Below are 19,754 nucleotides of genomic sequence, written 5' to 3' on the forward strand. Positions count from 1 at the left end.
AGAACTACCCCCACTGACGAACTCGGCAACCGTTGGAGACTCGGACTCGGAACCGGCAACATTGCCGGTTACTCAGGCGCTGTTTTCGGGGGGTGAATTCTGCCGGTAGAGCGAGTTTTCCGGACATACAACCTCCGGTTAAACCAAAGTTTCCTGTAATGAGGAAAGGTATGGGTTTCACTCCTGGTCCATCTCAGTAATTCTGCAGTTGGTCTTGACATCTTTGATCCAAGGATTGGGTCATGAGATTGTATTTGTGGTGGATCCACTGTTGCCTCAGCTGGACTTGTGCTCAAGTGGACAGGGATTTTTTAAATTTTGTTCTTGGGAAGTGCGTGATGCTGCCAATGCAGCATTTGTTGTCTTCCTAATTGTCCTGAGGGTATTAAGAGTTAACCACTTGGTGTGGGACGGGTGTCACGTAGGCCAGACCACTTAAGGTGTCAAATTCTCGTTCCTAAAGGACATTAGTGAACCAGCTTTCATGGTCCTTCTTTCTGGAGCAGGCCCACAAATGACCAGATTATTTAATCCAAGTTCCCAATTTGCCACAGTGGGGTTTGAACTCAACCTCTGGGTTGTTAGTCCAGTACCAGAACCATGATGTTACCTTTAGATATGATGGCCCCGACAGTCGAATAGGTTATAATTTACTGTTGAGATGTGAAAAATGACCACTTGAAGCATTGTTGTTGCCTATAAAATATTCCCCTGCACAAGTCACCACATTAAGGGCCAATGAGAAATATCATATAGAAAACTGAAAGATAACAAGCAAGAATGAAACTAACCTAAATAACTGAGAAAAGCTGTGAAGAAACCTTTTTCTTGACAATTTGTTTTTCGCTTCCTCTGTTGAAGGCACTGGGTATATTTCTATTGAATCAACAGTGCTCTAGTATTTCACCAAAGTAGCAGTTCCTCACATGAGCCTACACACACAGTGCGAGCGCATGAGTGAAGGCAGCAACTTTTTTGACTGTAGAAGGTATCGCAACTGAGCCTTGTCCTGGCCTCGTGTACGTCTGCACACCCGCTTTCCAGCAAGGTTCACTGCAGAGCGCTCAGGATCAGGGGTTCTGGCTAATTTTGTTGTTCCTCCCTCCCTTGGCCAGGGTCTCTGAGGCCAGTTGTAACCCCACAACTAGGTCAGCACAGACCAAGAATGAACATTGACATTCCAGGCCCTGTGGCTCAGTGTTTCACTAGATGGTGCCTTTACACCCCAAGTCATTAAAGAATGGAATCTGTTTGTAAACTTCTGAATTTCTTTCTCTCTCTGATTCTACTGGCTTTGACTAAATCAAGTTGCAGAAGTGCCCTTACCACCTGCGAGGCTGAATTACAAGAGCTGATGAAGCAGATCGATATCATGGTAGCCCAGAAGAAGTCTGAATGGGAAGTGCAGTTCCAGTCAGTGGAAACCAGGCTGAAGGTCCGAGAACAGGAGCTTAGTGCCATTCGATTATTGCTTGACCAGAAACACGCGGAGGTAGGTGCAAAACTTCTCTCCGTACCGCAATCGAAAGCGATTATGCAAACTTACAAGTTGGCTGCTCACTCGTTTCAGTCCACAAGAGGAGGATACTGCAATCCCTGTGGGATTATGATATAAACATGATCTTGGGGGGCTCGGGCCACGATGGAGAAGTGGTGGGGGAGGGGTTCTGGCCGCGATCGGGGTGTGGCCTCTGGCCACGGGGGGGGGGATGGCAGAGGGGCCCTGCCCTTGATCGAGGGGGGAGGGTGGGGGAGGGCTTCTGACTGCGATAAAGGGGGTGGGGTGGGGAGGGTTGTGGCCGCAATCGAGGGGGTTGGGTGGGGGAGGGCTTCTGGCTGCAATCGGTGGGTGGGGGGGCAGGGCGGGGCAGTGGGGGTTGGCTGTGATCGAGGAGGGTCTCTGGCCGTGATCGAGGGGGGTGGGGGGCACTTGCTGGAAAGCTCCCCATTGGGACAATATTGGCCTTTAAAAGAGAACTTAAGTGTGAGCAGTGTGACATGTCCATATGAATTTAATTAGAAAGTTTTTAATGAGTGCCAGTGAAAGCCAGTATCCTTTGAGTCCTGGATGGTAACTGGGAGATTAATGACTGAAATGTCACTGCTGAGGGGCTACGTAGCTTACTGGGGTCACTTAGTTTTGAAGTTGATTGCGACCTGTATTTGATAGGCACCCTGGTGAGACGGAGTCCTGAAATGGTGGGTTACTGCAGTCAGAGCTGCTTGTGACTGGATCGGTGCAGTGCTTCACTTTGGAAAGTCATTCCTGCTATATTTGCTTTTCATCTTGTATATGCAGCAGAAAGTTAGCTTACCATTGCACTGAGTGCTTAATTGTGCCTCTAGGTGGCATTCGTGCTTTATATTGTAGTCCATTCTTTACTGCAAAGGTTTCAAGAGGAAGTACTGTTTAAATCACCTTTTGCGCTGCTCAAATTGTGTCCAAGTAAAGAGAATTAATAATGAAACTGGCTAATGCCTGTGTTTTGTAGTGTTGAGCATGACCAGATACCTTCATTGCTTAGGGGTTGTAGACTTTCAAGTACAGTAGTAACTCAGTGAGATCACTTTGGTTAATATCTCAAACTGCTATGTATTTCTTACAAATTGGCCATCGCTCAGTTGGCAATGCTAATATGATTTTCGCCCGAATTATCAATCCTTGTTATTATTCACCAACTTGATAGAGCTCAGTGGCTTTCAGTGTCTGATGGGACACTTGGCGTTAATCTGGGAAACAATGAAACATGGATGTCACAATGGCGCTCAATGGCCCAGAATTTGCTGGAGCAGGGCATCTCATGGCATGTCTTGTTAGTTAGACTCGTTCCTGCAGCCTTCAGCTCCAAAAATGTTTGCCCACAAAGTTGCTGGAAGTACGAGCTGGTAACGGTGCATCAAGGGCAGCAGGGCATTTGGGACCTGAGTAAACAATGGGACCAATGAGAATTCAGATTGAGAAATAAGCAGAGGAAGGACCGCGAAGGAGGATGAATTAGAGTGGGTGAATTCAATGTCAGATCAGGTACAGAAAGAGATTGGATTGAGAGAGAGAGAAAAGAAAAGTAAGAAAAAAGTGTGAATTTTATAATTTGACATTTTTAAAATCTCCAACAACAATTCACTACCTGAAGGAATGAGACTCCACACTTTTAATTGTTCACTTTCTGGGCAGAGAGGTTTATTGGCAGCCATTATTGATGATTAGCTTGTTAAAAGGGTACCTGCGCTATTAGTTATTAGACTTAGCTTTCTGTAGTGAGTTTAACGGGCCATTAATGTGCAAATGCAGCAACTTCATGAAACCCACGGGGAGATTAATGGTGAAATGCCATTTTCATAAAGCTAACGGCGGAACGGTGCAAATCGTCCAGCAACTTGTGGCGATTCGCAATTCACAGGGTATCTCTAACTACCCAGAAGTTTCTGGCTGATTCCCACATTAATAATGGTGTGCGTCTTTCACACTCTGTTATGTTTTCAGTAAATTCTCGCCCACTCTCTTCTCATCTCCCTCACTTCTCCTGTTTGTGTCGAAGTCATGCCTAACCCTAAAGCTGAAGGTGATGGTTATCCTGTTATTTTTTTTGGAGATGTGCGTGAGAACGTTGAGAGCGACTCTCACGCCGATGGTCCCTAGCTAACACCATCATTGGACCACCATCACCACAAGGACTGCAGCTGTTCAAGGAGAAGGACCACCACCACCTTCTCAGGGCAACTGGCAATGGCCAATAAATGTGGTCTTCCAGTGTCGCTCACATCTTAAGAACAAATAAAAGCAGCCTTATTTCCCCCTGTGGTGAAGTACCTAGTCATCTGCTTGTCATCTCTTTTTGAAAATGCTGCTGAGATTAACTTGCTGTATGGGGAATTGTGTTTGGGATTCCTCTTTCCCCACCCCCTTTTCTTTCCTTCCTGCCTCCTCTCCCCATCCTGCTACAGCCTGCTCTAGTACTTTGTTGCTCCAATATGGTGAGCCTGTCAGGAATCCATATTTAAATAGTGAATTTACTAACTCTGGGACTGAAGAGCCCAGACTGTGGGTAATAACTAAACTGTACTCTTTGGATTACATATCAATATTCCTCGTTCTTATACGCAAATATCAAAGAAGTATTTTTTCTGTCTTTCAGGTTGGGCTATTGCGACAGCAGTTGCAAGACAATGAAAAGGTTCAACATGATATAGTGGTGCAGTATGAAGCACAGCTGAACATATTTCGGGAAGAGGTAGTGTCAAAACGTTACATAAAATTCCTTTTTTTTTAAACTGCTGCATATGGCACATGGGATTGGGGGCAAGGTATTGACTTGGATAGAGAACTGGTTGGCAGACAGAAAGCAAAGAGTTGGAATTAACGGGTCTTTTTTCGAGTGGCAGGCAGTGACTAGTGGGGTACTGCAGGGATCGGTGCTAGGACCCCAGCTATTCACAATATATATTAATGATCTAGACAAGGGAACTAGATGTAATATCTCCAAGTTTGCAGACGACACAAAGCTGGGTGGGCGTGTGTGCTGTGAGGAGGATGCCGAGAAACTCCAGTATGATTTGGACAGGTTGGGTGATTGGGCAGAAGCATGGTAGATGCAATATAACGTGGATAAATGCGAGGTTATCCACTTTGGTGTCAAAAACAGGAAGGCAGATTCTTATCTGAATGGCAATAGATTGGGAGAAGGGGAAGTGCAACGAGACCTGGGTGTCCTTGTGCACCAGTCGCTGAAGGTAAGCATGCAGGTGCAGCAGGCGGTTAAGAAGGCAAATGGTATGTTGGCCTTTGTAGCGAGAGGGTTTGAGTACAGGAACAAGGATGTCTTGCTGCAGTTGTACAGGGCCTTGGTGAGACCACACCTTAAGTATTGCGTGCAGTTTTGGTCGCCTTACCTGAGGAAGGATATTCTTGCCATGGAGGGAGTGCAGCGAAGATTCACCAGGCTGATACCTGGGATGGCAGGAATGACGTATGAGGAGAGATTGGGTCGATTGGGCTTGTACTCACTGGAGTTTAGAAGAATGAGAGGGGATCTCATTGAAAGTTATAAAATTCTAACAGGACTAGATGCAGGATCCCATTTCCCATTTCCCTCCTCTATCAAAGGGGCTGACAGTTGCAGGATTACAGGTCCATAGGCATCTCACTCACACCTGGCCATTCTATTCTATATATGTGAGCTTAGACGGTGACTGTCGAGGAAACATCTAAGCCAAGCCAGCTGTGTCCTCGCTTGGTGCCCAGACATGCATGCTGCCATTTAGGTTTGCTGGATAGCATCAGGAGCCCAAGCTGATTTTTTTCCTCTCTTCACACCACCCCAAATCTGGCATGCAGAGGCTAATGCCATCTGTACCCCACCACAAGGCTAGCTGAGATGGGGATGTTTTGTTTATTCTCTTGCCATGAGATGGAGTTCAGTGTTAAAGTAAGGTATCGTGTCTTGGGACTCAGTCTGGAAAATCCCATGGCTCAGCTCACTTGCTGCAGTGTTCACCGAGGAGCCCTGAAACTAGCCTGCCCATCTCACCGGTGACTGCAGGTGGCATGGTAACACGCAGGCTGCAAAAGTGGGGAGGGGGGGATACATTTTCTCAAAACAATCAACTTTTAGCCTGCATTCAAACTTTCATGCTTTCAGATCGAGAAACTGAAGAAAAGCTACGAGAAGTTGCAGAGACGGCAGTTGAAAGAAGTGAGGGAGAACGTGAAGAACAGACAGGAGAAGGAGGACGTATCCGAACTGAACAGGCTGAACAGGAAGGTCGAGGTAAATGACCCTGTGTGAAATTTAGCTTGTTTGGTTTGGGCATTTGGATTATTCAGTATTTCTCAAGGTTTCAGCAATATTTTCAGCTGCCAAGATTCACTAGGTACGCAGTACATTTTTTGTTTTGTTCGGCTCTTACCTGACTTTTCTGATGGAATTAAGAGTTTGACATCGTGGGCCATTGTAGATGGACACGGATGCGTTATCAGTCAGTTAAGTAAAGTTAAATACATAGAATAACGTCGAATTCAGCACAGAAACGGGCCATTTGACCCAACAGGTCTATGCCAGTGTTTATGCTCCACATGAGCTTCCTCTCACCTTAACTCATCTCCCCCTGTCAGCATAGCCTTCTATTCCTTTCTCCCTCATGTACTTATCTAGCTTCCCCTTAAATGCATCGATGCTATTCACCTCAACCACTCCTTGTGGTAGCGAGTTCCACATTCTCACCACTCTGGGTAAAGAAGGTTCTCCTGAATTCCTTATTTGATTTATTACTGACTGTCTGTCTTATATTTATGGTCCCTAGTTTTGGATTCCCCCACGAGTGGAGACGACATCTCTACGTCTATCCTATCGAGCCCCTTCATAATTTTAAAGACCACTCTTAGGTCACCCCTCAGTCCTCTCTTTTCTACAGAAGAGAGCCCCAGTCTGTTCAGTCTTTCCTGATACTTGTACCCTCTCAGTTCTGGTATCATCCTTGCAAATCTAAGTGTACTGTGAACTTTGCAGTAGCAGATGTTTGAGCTGCCATTAGAAGTAACTCTTTTTAAAAGTGAATCTTCCTTTGATTGCTCCCTGTGGGATGGCGGATGGCCTGCCTGAGGTTCTGGGTACAAATGTGAGTGCGTTTCTGTCATTCTGCCAAAATTGGACTTGCTGTGTTTGGAGCAGTCTTGAAATGGTCACCTGGCTAACCGCTTAATATCAGCCAGTTATGTGACCTCAGAAGAAAGACTATGTCAGTTGAACAGTTGCTGACTCCAGAGCCAAGTGGCTGCCATTGTTCTCTTGAGCCTGGAACACCTGAATGAATCCATGTGAGCAAATGCTGACTGCAGTTCTCTGAAAATGTTTGAAAGGGCTTGTGGTGTCCTGCTGCAGCGCAGGCTGGTGTTTCAGGAATGAATCCCGATGAATAAAAAGCTTGTTTCTGAGATACCCGATTGCTGCAAGTGTGTGGATGTGGCAGCTGCTACTTGTATAATTAATCAGCCCAGTATTTTAATATAATTGATGAGATTATATATAATTCCTTTGATAAAATAGGAATTGAAATAAAGAAAAGGAAAAGACCTTTCATGACCTCAGGAAGTTCCAAAGTGCTTCACAGCCAATGAAGTACTTTTTGAAGTGTAGTCAGTGTTGTAATGTAGGAAATGCGGCAGCCAATTTTCACACAGCAAGCTCCCATGAACAGCAATGTGATAATGAGCTGATCATCTGTTTGTGGTGTTGATTGAGGGATAAATATTGGAGAACCCTTTTTCTGCTCTTCAGATTGTGGAATGGGATCTTTTACGTCTACCTGAGAAGGCAGCCTGATCCTCGGTTTAACATCTCGTCCGAAAGATGACAGTGCAGCAGTTGACCATTACAAGTTTTATTCCAAATTTCATAAGGCTTTAAAAACGTTGAAGAATTAACCTTTAAAGCCCCTGTCCGATACTTATCAAGTGGATCCACTGCTGGCCCAGTTTATTGTGCGATTGTTTCCATGTGGGTTCCTTTCATTCTGGGTGTATTTTTCTCATTTACTGAGTTTCAAAAAGCATTTCTGATTTTAGGAGTTTCGAGAGAAGTCACTGGACTGGGAGAATCAGAGACTTCATTATCAGCAGCAGGTGGCATTGCTGGATGCAGAGAGACTGCTGCTGTTAGAGCAGTGCGAAGCCATACAGGTACAACACTTGATCAATATTTGGCTACATGAAACAACCTGACTTGTGCATGCTAGAATCTGCTTTTGGCACCTTGGGCACTTCCATCATTTGAAAAGAAATACAAATTGCATAGAGAGCATTGCTGACTAGGAACGGTCACACCCATGAGACATGAAAATCCTTCCCTGCTCTCTACTGGTTTCGAATTATTTGAATACAATCCGTCACTGTTTGGAAATGGCTCCCAAGCATCCGATATCTCTCCTACACATACTGCAGAGTTTGGGATCATTTATATAGTATTGTTAGCTGGAATTGCTGTCATTTATTGGCAATGGGTGTCTCGGTAATGGTCGCCAGTTGTGGTGCCCTACATCACTGCAAGAATGTCCACGTTACAGATTTTGGGTCAGCACTAGATATTCTCTCTGGCTCAGTGTCACCGAGCACGCCAATAAGTGGACCCCATGTCCCGTTTGATTGGGAGTTTACATTTAGTGCCCAATACCACAGAAGGCAGTTGAGGCCAATTCATTAAATATATTCAAGAAGGAGTTAGATATATTTCTTAAGGCTAAAGGGATCACGGGATATGGGGAGAAAGCAGGGACGGGGTACTGAATTTGGATGATCAGCCATGATCTCATTAAATGGCGGAAAAGGCTCGAGGGGCCGAATGGCCTACTCCTGCTCCTATCTTCTATTTTTCTCCCCATACCCCTTGACTCCTTTTGCGTCTAGAAATCTATCTATCTCCTTCTTAAATATATTCAGTGACTTGGCCTCCACAACCTTCTGTGGTAGAGAATTCCACAGGTTCACCACCTTCTGAGTGAAGAAATTTCTCCTCATCTCAGTCCTAAATGTCCTACCCCGTATCCTGAGACTGTGACCCCTGGTTCTAGAGCCCCCAGCCAGGGGAAACATCATCCCTGCATCCAGTCTGTCTAGCCCTGTCAGAATTTTATACGTTTCAATGAGGTCCCCTTTCATTCTTCTAAACTCTAGTGAATACAGGCCTAGTCGACCCAATCTCTCCTCATACGACAGTCCTGCCATCCCAGGAATCAGTCTGGTGAACCTTAGCCGCACTCCCTCTATGGCAAGTATATCCTTTCTTAGGTAAGGAGACCAAAACTGCACACAGTCCTCCAGGTGTGGTCTCACCAAGGCCCTGTATAACTGTAGTAAGACATCCTTGCTCCTGTACTTGTTATAAGAACTGGATATGTTAACCTCTTGAGTGCCTTCTCCAATCTTTCGAAAAGTGCACTGATTAAGACTTTAGTGAGATGAGGCCAAATATAAATCATCAAGCTGCTTTATTTTATAAAGACTAAGTGAGCAAACAGAGCAACATTTATGGTAAATCGCACCTGACTGCAACATGTCCAGGGATTGGCCAGCTGACTTGCCAAGTAAACTGCCTACCACCCTCCTATGTGAGGGTTCCTTGCAACTACCTCATGCTGGCCTTAATTAAATAGGCCTTCCAAACATAATAGTGTCCACATGGATTGTGTTCACTGAATTGGTTAAATGAATTTCCATTGCCTTGGGTTGAATTGGTGTGCAGGAAGCCCCACTTCAATTGATGGTTTGTCTGAATCCAATCCACGTTTCCCATCAGTTATGTACAGTGAACTTAACCGCTTGTGAGCTCAATTTAACTTGATGTCAAATTTTTATATAAATTCCACCAAGGCCAAATAGTCAGAAATCCTGAAACTTGACCAGGACAAGCGATGTTAATATGATTTAAGGAGTGAACAGTTGATTACGAGCAAATAATGTGCAAGTATATATTTGCTGGCATGGCTTTATTTTATCATTATTACAAAATGTACACGCCACACCTTTGCCTTTGGACATCTGAAGCCTCAACTTCAAGTTCAGGTGGAATGTTTGTTACTGTTGAATAATTTCACAGCTTTGTACCAAATATGCAAATAGTTTTCTGCAATACAGTTCTAATGTCTTTAAAAATGGAAACAATTGAATCCTAATTGGCTGCTTCAATGTTGGGATACAATGGAGTGATAACTTGAAGGCAATGAGTAATGGTTGCTGGGACCATGTCTGATAATTCTGTTTGAAGCTGAACCCACATTGGCATGTTTAGATGCTGGATTGTTTCAGTTAAGGGTCTTTGTAGCAAATTAAATGCCTGAGGCCACTGGTGGTCTGTTAAACTGCTTTTAGATTACGTTAAGTACTGGCACTGGCGCCCCCAACTGGTAGGCTTCACACAGCTGGTGCCAGCCCTGGAACAAACGTGCCGGATTTGCAAAAGCAGCCACTGGGGAGACTCGTTTTTTGTGTGAAGGCCAGCCTCCCTAGTTATCCCATTGAGCACAGTACAAATACAGCTTTAGTTATAGGGTAACATGAGCTGGGCAGCTGAATGGGGAAGCTTTATGGAGCTTGAGTGTCCCCTTCAGTGGTGAGTCATAGACATTCCTGCACTCAAGGAGGCCATTCAGCCAAGTGTGACTGTGCTGGGGCTAGCTCCACGGCAAATATAGCTATTCCAATCCCAGTTTAATATTTGTCGGGCAAGGATTTGATTCCCCCTTAAAAGCTGCGACTGGCTTGACTTTGGAAAAACAATTTCTATAATGTGTCCATATCCTAATGACCCTTTGCATGAAACAAATTCTATTACCCTCTCCCTTTATGCTTTTATTATTACTATAAATTCCTGTGAGTCAGATTGACCTGTGTACCAGGAGTTGAAATTTCTATTAATAACAGGCTTGTTGGGTTACCCAAATCTGTTTTTGAATTTCTTTTCAACAGAAGTCCATTTAATCCACTGATCAGCCACAGTATGTGTAAAATTACTAAGTATTCAAAATATTCGTGTTCGTTAAAGTTGTGTAGTCTTTAAGCTAAATGAATGCTGAGTTATTGTACTGTGCTCTTGGCTTAATTAGAAAAGATAATGTATTTCCTTTGACAGCAACTTGAATGTGCCAGTTTTATCAGTCTCTAACTTAGAAAAGAAGTGTTTAACGGAATAATGCTGGACTAGCCAATCTCGCCTGGCCTTGCACACAGGGAGTCGACATCAAGTGTAATCTTCAGGTGAACTAGGATTAGAGGGTGGGCATAATTGGACCAGGGCATGCAGACATAATTCAGTTCTGATTTTAAGGGTGTACATTCAGACCTTATTTTTATGTAATACTTTGATTTTATATTATTTATATGTCAATAACCAAACTTTGGGCAGCTTGAGAAGCACAGAAGTCGAGTAGTTTGGAGTATGGGAATTTCTTTGCCGTGCAGATTGAGGAGCAGGGAGATGCAAAACTGAGGTTCTACAGCACCACCATTGGTGGGAGGGTCTAAATACAGTGTGACTAGTTAGAATCATTGAATGATGCAGCACAGAAGGAGGCCATTCAGCCCATCGTGCCTGTGCCAGCTCTCTGAGACAGCTAGTCAATTAGTCCCACTCCCCCGCTCTTTCCCCATAGCCCTGTAATTTTTTTCCCCTTCAAGTAGTTATCCAATTCTCAAGTTACTATTGAACCTGCTTCCACCACCCTTTCAGACAGTGCATTGCAGATCATAACAACTCGAGTAAAAAAATAAAAAAAAATTCTCCTCGTCTCGCCTCCGATTCTTTTGCCAATTTTCTTAAATCTGTGTCCTCTGGTTACTGACCCTCCTGCCAGTGGAAAGAGTTTCTTCCTATTTACACTATCAAAACACCAATATAATTTTGAACACCTCTATTAAAACTCCCCTTAACCTTCTCTGCTCTAAGGAGAACAATCCCAGCTTCTCCAGTCTCTCCATATAACTGAAGTCTTTCATCCATGGTACCATTTGAGCAAATCTCCTGTGCACCCTCTCCAAGGCCATGGCATTCTTCCTAATGTTTAGTACCCAGAAATAGACACAATACTCCAGCTAGAGCATAACTAGTGTTTTATAAAGGTTTAGCATAACATTGTACTCGATACCTCCTGTCTAAAAAGCTTTTTAACAGCCTTATCAACTTGTCCTGTCACCTTCAAACATTTGTGTACGTAACCCCTCCAGGCTTCTCCGTCCCTGCACCCCCTTTAAAATTGTACCATTTAGTTTATACTGCCTCTCCTCATTCCTTACAAAATGCATCACTTCACCCTTCATCTGCCACGAGCCTGCCGATTTCACCAGTCTGTCTACGTCCTCCTGAAGTCTGCTACTATCCTACTTATTCTTTACTACTTTTTTAGTTTTGTGTCATCTGCAAACTTTGAAATGATGCTCTTTATATATCCAAGACCAGGTGATTGATATATTTTAAAAAGAGCAGTGGTCCTAATGCCAACCTTCTGGGGGATATCACTGTATACCTCCCTTTAGTATGAAAAATAACCATTTAACGCTACTCTCTGTACTCTGTCCCTTAATCAAATTCGTATGAGAGTGGAGATAGAAGTTGAAATTACCAAGGACGAGGAGTTGCTCACGGCAGAGGCTGAGGGAGGAAAGGAGGCAGGATATCTTGGGGAGAAACTTGGGATGTGGCTGCAGAGGAATGGTAGAAAATTCGGATTTTAAAGGAAAGGCAAGAGGGTTGGAGCATGGTGAAGTGCTTGAAGAAAGAGAATGTACCAGAGGAGCAGGTGGGGGGAGATAAATGTGTGATCTGGTGATAAAGGTCACATCGCCACTGCGCTGGTTTGGGTGGGGCAGGTGGTGGATAGAAACATAGAAGATAGGAGCAGGAGTGGGCCATTCGGCCCCTCGAGCCTGCTCCGCCATTCAGTGAGATCATGGCTGATCATCCAAATTCAGTACCCTGTCCCTGCCTTCTCCCCATATCCCTTGATCCCTTTAGCCTCAAGAAATATATCCAACTCCTTCTTGAATATATTTAATGAACTGGCCTCCACCGCCCTCTGTGGCAGAGAATTCCACAGGTTCACCACTCTCTGGGTGACGAAATTCCTCTTCATCTTAGTCCTAAATGGCTTACCCCTTATCCTTAGACTATGACCCCTGGTTCTGGACTCCCCGGCCATCGGGAACATCCTTCCTGCATCTAGTCTGTCCAGGCCTAACAGAATTTTTTAGGTTTCGATGAGATCCCCTCTCAATCTTCTAAACTCCAGTGAGTATAAGCCCAATCGACACAATCTCTCCTCATACGCCATTCCTGCCATCCCAGGTATCAGCCTGGTGAATCTTCGCTGCACTCCTTCCATGGCAAGGACATCCTTCCTCAGATAAGGCGACCAAAACTGCACACAATACTCAAGGTGCGGTCTCACCAAGGCCCTGTACAACTGCAGCAAGACCTCCTTGTTCCTGTACTCGAACCCTCTTGCTACGAAATGGGCCGAATGACAGCCTCCTGTGCTGTATGATTCTGTGAAAGTATAGCCAGGTGAGCAGTCATCAGTAAGGGGCAAGGTGTCTCTGTCCTTGAGCCAAGTTTCAGTCAAAGCAAAGAATGTGAATGTAATTATCCACAATAAGATTGTAGATGGGAAGGGTTTGTATGTGAGGAACAGACATTCTGGAGGGAAATGTGGAGTGGGACATTGATTGTTGCTGGCAGAGTCTAGGGAGGCAGTGGTGCATGGAGTGAGTGGAATGGGAAGGAGATTGGCCCCGAGGGGGTGCACTGGGTGGGAAGGTTGGCCAGAAAGGAGGTTGGGGAAGTTGAGATTGCTGCTTCTCAGCAGGCAGGGACAAGGTCCCTGATGGGACCTGTAGTGTATGTACCCGTCTACCTTTAAGAGAACTATTGTATGTAACCGTCCACCTTTAAGAGAACTACTTTAGGTGTTGCACTACTTTGTTGGCTTCTGTATACTGTAATACCGACGGTGACCACACCGGTATATAAGTGCTGTGTCAGGAAGTATTGGGCAGATTCGCCCTGACCTTCGAATAGTAAAGTCCTGTTTTAAGTTACTCTTGGAGTCTGTGTATTAATTAACTAAACAACCCACAGACTTTACAGTGGCGACGAGTCCGATCGTACCCTGCGGCAACAATACTTCCGAAGCAGTTAACGAGCGTCGAGAAGAGGCAACCGCCCTCGTCATTCTGCTGGGAGAAAACTCGAGTCTGCAGAGCTGGAAAGGAGGAAGAATTCAGAGACAAAGACTTCCATCAGCAACAGGCACTGACTGTCCCTTCTGCCACGGTGAGGAGTGAGCCGATCAGCACGAGAAGCAAGGCGGCCACGGTGACTGTGAGTAAGGGAAAAGTAAAAAGAATAACCGGAGGATAAGGGCGGTGCACTCGACCACGGTCGAGGGGGAAAGGAGCCGGACAGAAGTCGGGCCCAGAGGCGCTGAGACTGGGGCAGCGTGGAGCAAGGAAGCCGCGGTACAGACAGGCTGGGGACGCAACGGCGTCGTGAGACAGCTAGACCGCGACTGGCGAAAAAGGCCGGGCAGCGACCAAAGCCACGAAGCGCTGCGACCGGGAGCGAAGGCGCGGGAAGATATAAAAACTCAGCCGCAGCCGGGGAGGGAAGCACCGGACTGCGAGAGGGCTGGGAGGCGCGATTGGGAGCCGAGCGAGCGGGAGAGGCAGAGCCGACCAAGGGAGACTGAGCGAGAGCCAGTCCAGCGGCTGAAACTGTTCGCCGTCAACGGGGTGTACCCAGCGCCGGTAGAGCCGAGCGAGCGGGAGAGAGACAGAGCCCGAGCAAGGGGAACTGAGCGAGAGCCAGCCCAGCGGCTGAAACTGTTCGCTGTCAACGGGGTGTACCCAGCGCCGGTTGCCCTGCCGAGAAAAGGGAAAGCACTGAAGCCGACGCGCAGGCTGTGAACCTGAAAGCCAGCGGCCGTCGCCCGTGGGGAAAGTGTACCCCTCCCGCCAGGGGAAGAAACGCGGGAAGCCGCCATTAGGCGGAGAAGAAGACAGAAGCGGGGAACCGCCATTGAAGTGGGCGGGGAGAGAAGATAAGCGCGGGAAACCGCCATTTTCGCGGGAACTGCCATCTTGGGGAAAAAAAAAAAAATTTTAAAGAAATAATTCGTGGTGTTATCAGGAAGAGAGGAAGATGCCTAAGCGTGGTAACATCAACGATTTTAATTCCGAGGTAGAAGACTGGGCCACGTATGTGGAACGCATTGAGATCTATTGTGAGGCCAATAAAATAGAAGAAGCTGACAAAGCTATAACCTTGCTAAACTCGATGGGCGCGAAGACATACGAGCTCTTGAAGCATCTAGCACCAGCTAAACCGGCGGATCAGACTTTCGATGATATTGTGACTGTTCTGAAGGATCACTTGAACCCCACACCGTTGATGTTGGCGGAACGATTCAAATTCTATGCGAGAACGCAAAGGAAAGACGAAAGCAACGCAGAATACTTGGTCGAACTGCGTAGACTAGCGAAACACTGCCAGTTTGGAGGGAATCTGACAGAGGCGTTGCGAGACAAATTCGTGTGCGGAATGTCGAAGGAAGAAACACAAAAACGACTGCTCGAAGAGAACGATCTTACACTGGAGAAGGCTGTCCTTATTGCTGCATCGAACGAAGCCGCAGCGAAAAGAACAGCGGAAATGCAGCTAAAGGCAGCGGCACTCAGGGTGCAGCAAATTACTTCGGGTACAACGAAATGCTATCGCTGTGGGAAGACAACACACGACCAGAACCAATGCTGGTTTAAAAACCAGGAATGTAGGAAATGTGGCAAGCTCGGTCACATAGCTAAGGTATGCCGGTCAGGAAAGAAGACCAACAATAATGAGTCACCACAAAAGAGGTACAGGCAGGTACATGAGGTGACTAGGAAGAGTCCGGAAGAACAGAATTCGGACTCACACTCCAACTGCAAGGAACTGGATAGTCTGAGAATTCACAATGTGAGTAATGAAGCTGACCGACAAGCTATCTGGATCACACTACAGATTGCAAAAGTCCAAGTGAAAATGGAAGTGGACACCGGATCGGCGTTGACGGTCATGAATAAGCATGATTATAAAAAGTTATTCAAGCATATTCCCCTACGGGATACGGAACTAGTATTGAAGACATACACGGGGCACAAAGTATACCCCATCGGAAAGATAGAAGTCAAGGTGAGATACAAGGACAAAGAGCACCAAAGGATGGACCTGTATGTGTTGCCTGAGGGAGGTCCACCACTTCTGGGACGGGAGTGGATCAGGAAAATAAAGATAGACTGGCATTCACTAAACACCATGACGGTAGATTCCGGAAAGGAAGATGTCAAACCTGAACGGTTGTCCAGAATATTAGACGAAGCTAAAGAGGTATTCCAGCAAGGACTGGGAACACTGCGAGGAATTAAAGCAATGGTTAAGATTGCAGAACATGCAAGCCCAAAATTTTTCAAAGCCAGATCGGCACCTTACGCGATACGACCTGCTGTGGAGGCAGAACTGGAAGAACTTGAACGATCAGGGGTACTGTCAAAAGTGGACTGGAGTGAGTGGGCCACGCCCATTGTTCCCGTCATGAAGTCTTCACCAAGTAACAAGCCAGGGGGACCGGGGAAGGTCCGCATCTGCGGAGACTTCAAGATCACAGTGAATCCGGTGCTTCACACGGTACAATACCCGCTTCCGCGGATTGATGATATCTTTGCTTCATTGGCTGGAGGGAAACACTTCACCAAGATAGACCTGGCACAGGCATACTTACAAATGGAAGTCGAGGAAGAGTCGCGTCAGTACCTCACCATCAACACACACAGAGGCTTGTATCGTTATAATAGACTGGTTTTTGGGGTAGCTTCGGCTCCAGCAATTTGGCAGAGGGCCATGGAGCAGGTATTACAAGGAATTCCAAGCACGCAGTGTTACTTAGACGATATCCTGATTACGGGAGAAGACGAGGAAGAACACCTCACAAATTTGAAACTGGTGCTCACTAGGTTGAAGGAATATGGCCTTCGAGTTAATCGCAAGAAATGTGAGTTCTTCCAAAAACGGATCTCGTACTGCGGTCATGTCATTGACCGAGAGGGGCTGCACAAGTCACCTGACAAGATAGAAGCTGTCGTGAAGGCCCCCGCTCCGGAAAACGTATCACAGTTAAGATAATTCTTGGGGTTGATTAATTATTATCACAAGTTTCTGCCGAATCTATCCACGGTGCTGCATCCGCTGAATGCTCTGTTGCGGAAAGAAGTACCATGGAAGTGGAGTGAGGAATGTAAAAAGGCCTTTCGCAGAAGCAAGGCGTTGATTACCTCTGAAGAAGTGTTGGCTCATTTCAACCCAACGTTACCTCTTCGTCTAGCTTGTGATGCTTCCCCCTATGGAATTGGAGCAGTACTTTCACACAAGTTACCAAATGGCTCGGAAAGGCCAGTGGCATTCGTGTCCCGATCATTGACCTCCGCGGAGCGAAATTATGCTCAAATAGATAGGGAGGCCCTCAGCCTTGTGTGGGGCGTAAAGAAATTCAATCATTACCTGCAGGGCAAGAAGTTCACATTACTGACAGACCACCAGCCGTTGGTGTCCATATTCAACCCTAACAAGGCCGTTTCCACCATGACAGCGCAAAGGTTACAGAGGTGGTCCGTGTTACTTGGGGCACACCAATATGACATCGAATACAAAAGGTCCAAACAGCATGGAAATCCTGATGGGTTATCGCGCTTGCCATTGCCGATAGTAGAAGAAGCGACTACAGTGGACCCGGTAGAGATGTTCCACTCATCCATAGTGGAATGTCTACCAGTAACAAATTCGATGATCGAAAACGAAACAAGAAATGACCCGACTCTCTCACGAGTCTATGATTTAGCGGTGGAGGGATGGCCAGCACAGGGCGAACCAACGCTGCCAGCATTTTTGCAGAGAAAAGAACAGCTGTCAGTGTGTCGAGGAACCCTGATGTGTGGATCTAGAGTGGTGATTCCACCCAAACTTCAACAGAAGGTGTTAAAGGAGCTGCACGAGGGACATCTGGGTGGAGTGAAAATGAAGAACCTAGCAAGAGCGTTTGTGTGGTGGCCAGGCATTGATGGGGACATCGAAGAAATCACTAAGAGCTGTCTAAGATGCCAGAAGGCCCAAAACGCGCCACCACAGGCTCCTCTGCATCCATGGGAGTGGCCCTCATCTCCTTGGCAAAGGGTACACATCGACTTTGCTGGTCCATTTATGGACTCAATGTTTCTAATAGCGGTGGATGCACACTCCAAGTGGCCGGAGGTAATAAAGATGTCCACCACCACCACGGAAAAAACCATCACAGTGTTAAGGACCATGTTTGCTAGGAATGGGCTGCCAGAACAGATCTGTTCTGATAATGGACCGCAATTTGTGTCCGAAGAATTCAAGAAATTCTTAAAGAGCAATGGGGTTAAGCACTACACGTCAGCCCCATACCATCCCGCCTCCAATGGATTGGCTGAAAGGTTTGTCCAGACCTTCAAGAAGGCCATAAAGGCCATGGGTAATGAAGCCATTAACTTCCAACATAAGGTGGATAGCTTCTTGTTGGCGTACAGGAATGCAACACATGCGGTCACAAATCAAACTCCCGCCATGATGTTTTTTAATAGACGACTAAGATGCCGGCTGGATTTGCTTAAGCCAAACATCAGAAGGGACGTAGAGAACCGGCAATTCCAGGGCATGAATGAAAGGCCAACTAGATCTTTTCAGATAGGTCAACAAGTTTTGGCCCGGGACTACCGTACCGAGAAATGGCAGCCTGGAACTATCGGAAAAAAGCTAGGGCCGTTGATGTATACGGTGGACATTGGGGACAGTATAATAAAGCGCCATGTTGACCAGATCATAGGGTCAGCCACAAATGGCCAACCTACTCCACCACCGTACACGGTTAATGTTGAGACAGAGATACCCAGAACACCTACCTCCGATCTGGTAATACTGGAATCAGATGAACCTGACACTGTCCTTCAAGCCGAATCGACCTTGCCAGAAGCACCTACTACCCCACCGGAAGTTACGACACCACCGAGGCGTTATCCGGACAGAGTCCGGAAACCTCCAGAGAGACTGAATCTGTGAACTGTCTTGCATAAAGTTGTATATATGTTATAATGTATGTTTAATGGGGAATCAGTATGTTGTAAGCTAAAAAGGGAGGATTGTAGTGTATGTACCCGTCTACCTTTAAGAGAACTATTGTATGTAACCGTCCACCTTTAAGAGAACTACTTTAGGTGTTGCACTACTTTGTTGGCTTCTGTATACTGTAATACCGACGGTGACCACACCGGTATATAAGTGCTGTGTCAGGAAGTATTGGGCAGATTCGCCCTGACCTTCGAATAGTAAAGTCCTGTTTTAAGTTACTCTTGGAGTCTGTGTATTAATTAACTAAACAACCCACAGACTTTACAGGACCCTTCAGAGAATCCCAAGAGAGGCACAGAGAGTAGGTGTGGTCTTATTCAAAGGGGATTCAAGCCTGGGGTGGCGGCAGGAGAATAGGGAGGTAGAGGAGACAGTGCTGGATTGGGGTAGGGATTGGGGAGGCAAAGTGCCCAAGAGGGGAAAAATGAAAGTTGGCATGAGTGGGTGACAAGACTGGGAGGGGATAGGAGAGAAGGACCTGAGAGGGGCCAAGAGGAAAAAAAAGGAGATAGAAGGAACTGGCTCGAATGGACACAGAGGGAATTCAGCTTACATGGGCAAGGCAGTAATTAGGAGAGACACGTCGTGGCTGTAAAAAGGTTTGGAAGGCAGCAATATGAGAGATTTCAGAGCTAAATTCAGTCCTGTGGTAGGTGAAGTTGATTTGTAGACAGGATGGAGTCCGCTTACATAATATTACAAAGTATTTACAGCACAAAAACGGACCATTCAGCCCAACAGGTCCATGCCAGTGTTTATGCTCCACATGAGCCTCCTCCCACCCTACTTCATCTAACCCCATCAAAATATCATTCTATTCCTTTTTACCTCGTGTGTTTATCTAGCTTCCTTTTAAATGCATCTATGCTAGTCACCTGAACTACTCCATGTGGTAGCGAGTTCCACAGTCTCACCACTTTCTGCGTAAAGAAGTTTCTCCTGAATTCCCTATTGGATTTATTAGTGATATCTTATATTTATGGCCCCTAGTTCTGGTCTCCCCTGCAAGTGGAAACATCTTCTCTGTCAAACCCTGTC

General features: G+C 46.1%; 1 protein-coding gene across 18 annotated transcripts in view; it reads left to right on the forward strand.

Annotated features, from left to right (window-relative positions):
• Nucleotides 1-19,754, forward strand: part of cep63 (centrosomal protein 63) — a 102,378-nt gene that overhangs the window by 11,698 nt on the left and 70,926 nt on the right. For 14 of the 18 annotated variants that reach the window (XM_085990867.1, XM_085990864.1, XM_085990865.1 and 11 more), the window contains 4 exons: nucleotides 1,309-1,492; nucleotides 4,137-4,232; nucleotides 5,613-5,768; nucleotides 7,562-7,675. In XM_085990867.1, the coding sequence (XP_085846993.1) occupies nucleotides 1,309-1,492; nucleotides 4,137-4,232; nucleotides 5,613-5,768; nucleotides 7,562-7,675 (550 nt within the window). The remainder of the gene's footprint in view (nucleotides 1-1,308; nucleotides 1,493-4,136; nucleotides 4,233-5,612; nucleotides 5,769-7,561; nucleotides 7,676-19,754) is intronic. The other 4 variants (XM_085990875.1, XM_085990876.1, XM_085990879.1 and 1 more) reach the window with 2 other exon arrangements.

Source organism: Somniosus microcephalus, chromosome 6 (assembly GCF_052327205.1).
Source record: "Somniosus microcephalus isolate GS21.2 chromosome 6, FLI_Smic_1.0, whole genome shotgun sequence".
NCBI lineage: Eukaryota > Metazoa > Chordata > Chondrichthyes > Squaliformes > Somniosidae > Somniosus > Somniosus microcephalus.